This window comes from Podarcis tiliguerta, assembly GCF_965153285.1.
Source record: "Podarcis tiliguerta genome assembly, chromosome: 10".
NCBI lineage: Eukaryota > Metazoa > Chordata > Lepidosauria > Squamata > Lacertidae > Podarcis > Podarcis tiliguerta.
Window position 1 is genome coordinate 43498036 of NC_139543.1, and position 5055 is coordinate 43503090.

Consider the following 5055-nt stretch of genomic DNA (forward strand, 5'->3'; position numbering starts at 1 on the left):
GGCAGGAAGGGGGACATCAGGAACATGGGGAGAAGCCTGGCATCGGGGATCTGCTGACCCTGTGGATCCTGCCGCCTAAAGCAGTCACCTCATCTTGCCTCATGGGTGAGGTAAGTAAATGTTTCGGATCAGAATGGCAAATGTCATCATCATACACTGAGCTATAAACTCAAAACATTACAGATAGCAACTACCAAGTGAAACCAAGAGACAGAAACTGCTTCCTATTTGTCACACACCTCCTATACCAAATTAAGGCAAGCTTCACCATGATCCAGCTCACACTGCAAAGTGTTTGTCTCCAAAATGACAAACCTACAGGGGGAAAAATGATGCCTCTGTAGAACTTCCTTTTCCTTCACACTCTCCAGCCCCAGGCACCTACACACCTTCTGCCACATATCCACTGGCTACACTGATAATTTACATAGATGTGAAAACCACCTGCCAAGTAAGGCACATGAATGAACTTAAATCAGCACCTTCCAGTGATATGTATGAATAGGGGCAGGGGCTTCAGATCAGGGGCATCCAGACTCTGCGATGAGGGACGGGCAGCCTTCAGACTTGCTGGGTCCACTTTGTTGTTGTTTTTACTACAGCCCCAAGTCCCAACCAACTAGAACCAGATACAAAAGAATTCTGAGACCGGGGATTTGTTCCAATCGCTGAGAGAACCTACCAGTTAGACCCATATCTATCTTCTGCCCAGCCCTGACTCGGACCACACCTTAAGTAATGAATTCCAATATGCAGGTAACACTCACTCAATTCACTCTGTTGGCACAGGCTGGGTAACTGTATTCAGAAATAAGCCCCCCTCCCCACCCACCCCTAAACTCAAGGATGCTTAGGATCCCGGTAGCTGTGCACACTGGGCTGCAATCCCGAACTTAGCAGCGCTTGCATAGCGGGCCTTGCTCGCGAGGAAGCACCGCACGGGGGGGGGGGGATGTCCCATGGGAATCCTGTCAAAAGTCCACAGCGCGCGCGCATCCCCCTGAGGAACCTTTCGCCCTCTCTTGAACAGTGAATTTGGGGAGGAGGGAGGAGAGCCATAGGGGGGTGAGGAGCGTGAAAACAACCATGGCTGTCGCCACGCATCTTGTGCGACACCTGCCAGCCCATCCGGCCAGGCTTATTCCGTCCTCCAGGCACTTCGCGGTGAGGAGCTGGCTGGCGCCGCTGTGGCGACAGCCCTCTTTCCCCGCGGCAAGGGGGCATCCACGGGCGGCGGCGGCGGCGGCGCCTCGGCCCCAGCGCAGGCCGGGCGCGCCTTCCTTCCCCTCCCCGCGCGCACTCACCGTCGATATCGCCCAGCGTGAGCTCGTCGCCGAGCTCCGTCAGGGTCTCCATGGTCTCCATGCTGCTCAGCTCGCCGCTCTCCATCGCCGGCGAGGCGCAACCGGCTCCACCGCCGCCGCCGCCCGCGAGTCAGCAGCCCGTCCCAGGGAGCGGCCGGGGTGACACCCAGCGCCTTAACCCCTTCTCGGCCAGGCGGCGCTGCCTCAGCTCAGGGACCCGAGGCTCCCTGCCCCGCGCGGCGGCGCCATCTTGGCCGAGCCTCCGCCTACTCCGCCCATCCACCTGCGAGGAGCCACCGCTGCGGCCTGGGCTTGTTGTCAATGAGACCAGGTCCCCGCCGGCCAATCAGCGGGCAGAGCGGCTCGTGGTGTGATGGCGCGTCAGCGATCAGCAGCTTTCGTTAGCGTGCGGCCGGGCAATCCCCTCCCGGGCGGCCCGCCTCGCTGGATTTGAATATGCATAAGGAGGCGGAGATCTAACTCGTGTTCGGGTTTGAACTTGAGAGTGACAGGGCGCCCCTCCGTCCCTCCAGCAGAGGAACGGGATCGCCGCCGTACTAGACTGTGACACCGTGCGCCGCACAAGCAAACCAAAAACGAAGTGTGCCGCCGGTCCCGTAGAGGGAAGTCCTAACATCCACAGTCAGGCAATACCTTTATAAGGAACGGTCAAAATGCCAAAATAAGGAGCAAGCTTTCGAGTTATCCAGGTCTCTTCGTCGGTCTGGGTGTTAAGCAAAGGGGAGTGGGGCTGGAAGTCTGCATTTCATCACTGCAGTTCGAAATGGATGATTTACTTACCTCCTTTGCACAAACGTTTTGAACAAATCGTGGCAGTCAAAACTCAGCCTTCAGGATTGAGCATTGACAGTTTCGGTCAAGTGGCTCTAGGCTTACTTTTCCAAATAGAATTATGCATAAGTACCAGTAATAAAATCAACTTCACTACAGGTTTCAGCTTGAGAAGAGAAGTCAAGTCTTTCTAGACCATGATGGGTCTTTATGGGGATGCAATTCCATACTGGGTGCTCTATTTGTTAGATATGACAAATTGCTCACTCCTACAGCTGGTGCTATTAGACACTGTGCTCCAACTGGAGAATAGCCTTTACCAAAGATGTCATGGACTTTGAAGAAGCACAAACTCAGGACGCAAGGGAGAAATGAGCTAAGAGGATGGCACATTTGGCAAACCCTCACCGTGATCAACTCCTGCCCAGAAACCCATGTCCCCACTGTGGAAGGACGAGTGGATCCAGAATTGGCCTCCACAGTCACTCACGGACTCACTGTTAAGACAATCTTACTTGGCTACGATGAAGGAAGGTGAGGACATGTGACCTCACCTAGGCCCAAAGTCACCCCCCACCAAAGCAGGCTCAAAGCTTCTCAAAGCTTTTCAAAATCATTTTCTCAGCAGCTAAGCATCAGAAACATTCCGCTCTGCTGTAACAAAGGTAGAGAACAGTCCATTGTTTCTCAGGCTTTTCTCATGCCTTCTGGCCTTGCTAAAGAACCACATTGCAACTTGCTTTCTGTCCGGGAACCATGACAGAACAAGAGATTGAAAAATATCTGAACATGCTGAAAACCCCTTGGCTTCTCACCCCCCCCCCTTTCCTGGGAATAGTCCCAAGACAGCTTTCTGTTCATGCTCAGAGGAACTCATGGGGCAGGACTCCTGGAAAAAGGAGGAGAAAGAGGGAGGGAACTAGAAAGGGGTATATAAACTCTGTGCACATGACTGTGAACTCGGTGCATGCTTTTTGTGACTTATCACACTTGCTCCTTCTACCAGTTCATGGATGGTAGAAATAAAACCTTTTTCTCCGAAACTATTCCTTGAGTGTCTGTTGACTCCCACTTCCCTTTCCCGGGCGCAATATTTTTCCCACCCGAGGGCAAAGCCTCATAAGGCTACAGAGTGATCGGCAAATCTTTACATGTGCACTTTCCCAGCCCATTAAAAAAAAAGGAGCATCTTGAGCAAGGTATTTAGTATGGAACCTAATATTTCCATCTCATTTTTTCCTCAGTATTCTAAGGATTTAAATCTTATTTAAGCATCCATTCAAAGACACTTCACATGTTAGATTTGTCAATGGTATGGTCTCTTTCAGTTGTCTATATATGCATTTCAGAGTTATAGCTTTCTGTGCCAAGGCCAGGAATACAGTGTTTTTCCTATGCACAAACACTTTTAAAACAAACATCACATTATACATGCATTATCCAGAAATGATCCATGATTGCGTGTTTCTCCAAGGTTACAGGAAGCAGCTGAGGAGTGTCATTGTGAAAACAGCTCTTGACCTTTCCCTTCAGCACTGATAGGAGGGGATTGCCTGTTTTTTCTAGAACTCAAAGATAAGTGTTAAGTCCTACAATGCACAAAATCTTATTCTGTGGTCCTGCATCTGTTGCTTCTCTCCCACTTTCACCATTGCTTCTCAATCAATTATCCAAATAAATAGTGCCATACTTTCACTGGATTATTCAAGAGGTGGCAGTGCAGGTTTAAATAGGGATTGAAAGTAATAAATGGAGCGTGTTCACATTCTCAGATGTGGCTTCAAGAAGAAAAGTTGATGCCAACACTTCACCAAGCACCAGTGGATTAAGTTTCTTCTTGTATCTGCTTAGCAGTGCTGCATTAGTTTTACAGAGTCAACAGGATACAAAAAGTTGTGTTTGATGTGAGGAGCAGCGGCACAGAGCCATACTGAAGATAGAAAACCAAGGATACTGGCCATATCTAATACCCTTGAATGATTAATTCATGGATGTTCCATCCCCATATATTACACAACATTAAAGCTCATGTGTTTTGGACGGCATCCTTGGCCTTTCAGATTAAAGGAAGTGGGCAAGATGGAATTCAGGAACGCTTACCACAAGTTTTGAGTGTTCAGTTAATATATTAGTGAGCAAAGATAAAAACAAAAAGGTGGCTAACTGAAGAAAGTTTCCCTAAATTAGAATTTCTGTCACTATTCTATGTCCTAGGGTAAATTTCCATGCAAAATAGCTTTAGTTTCCTCCTTGTTTCATATGGTGTAAAGTTTACAGTGTAATCCGAGGGCATTTTGTGGTGGACACACACACACACATCCCTTATGTTCTTATGTTCTGTGTTCTATCCACAGCATCTTCAGGGAGGACTGGGAGAGGCTCCCTGCCTGAAATCCTACAAAGCTACTTCCAGTCAGTGTGGACAATACTGAGCTAGATGGTAAAAAGCAGCTTTCTGTAAACTTTAGGATTGGGCAATGTTAGAGAGAAATGATCAGCTCTGGGTATTTGTTGCAGGTGTTTGATGTTGCAAACTAATTAGAAAACCATCTCTAGAAATGCTACATGTATTTGGAACTGAAAAACCTGCTCCTTCATCTCCAGCCAAGAAAACAACATTGAAACAGTCCTGCTTTTACGTCACACATTAAAGAGAGTCTGTCTTTTCTTCTTTGGCGATCACTCATAGCCAAGTAAGATTGTCTTCCATAAACACGGTTTTAACAATGAGTCCGTAAGTGACCGTGGAGGCCAATTCTGGATCCACACATCCTTCCACAGTGGGGACATTGGTTTCCGGGCGGGAGTTGATCACAGTGTGGATTTGCCAAGCGTGCCTTCCTCTTAGCACGTTTCTCCCTTTCGTCCTGAATTTGAGTGTCTTCATTGACAATCGTAGAAAGTATTTCCCATGCTATCAAGAACCATGCCTCACAAGCCAGTGACAAATGTTTGCATA

The 5055-nt window shown here is 48.7% G+C and overlaps 1 protein-coding gene across 1 annotated transcript in view; it reads right to left on the bottom strand.

The window, feature by feature from the left end:
• SREBF2 (sterol regulatory element binding transcription factor 2) overlaps window positions 1–1732 on the bottom strand; it is a 34943-nt gene extending 33211 nt beyond the window's left edge. The window contains exon 1 of the mRNA XM_083400384.1: window positions 1305–1732. Coding sequence (XP_083256510.1) covers window positions 1305–1389 — 85 coding nt within the window. The 5' untranslated portion in view covers window positions 1390–1732. The remainder of the gene's footprint in view (window positions 1–1304) is intronic.
• Between the last annotated feature and the right edge of the window lie 3323 nt (window positions 1733–5055).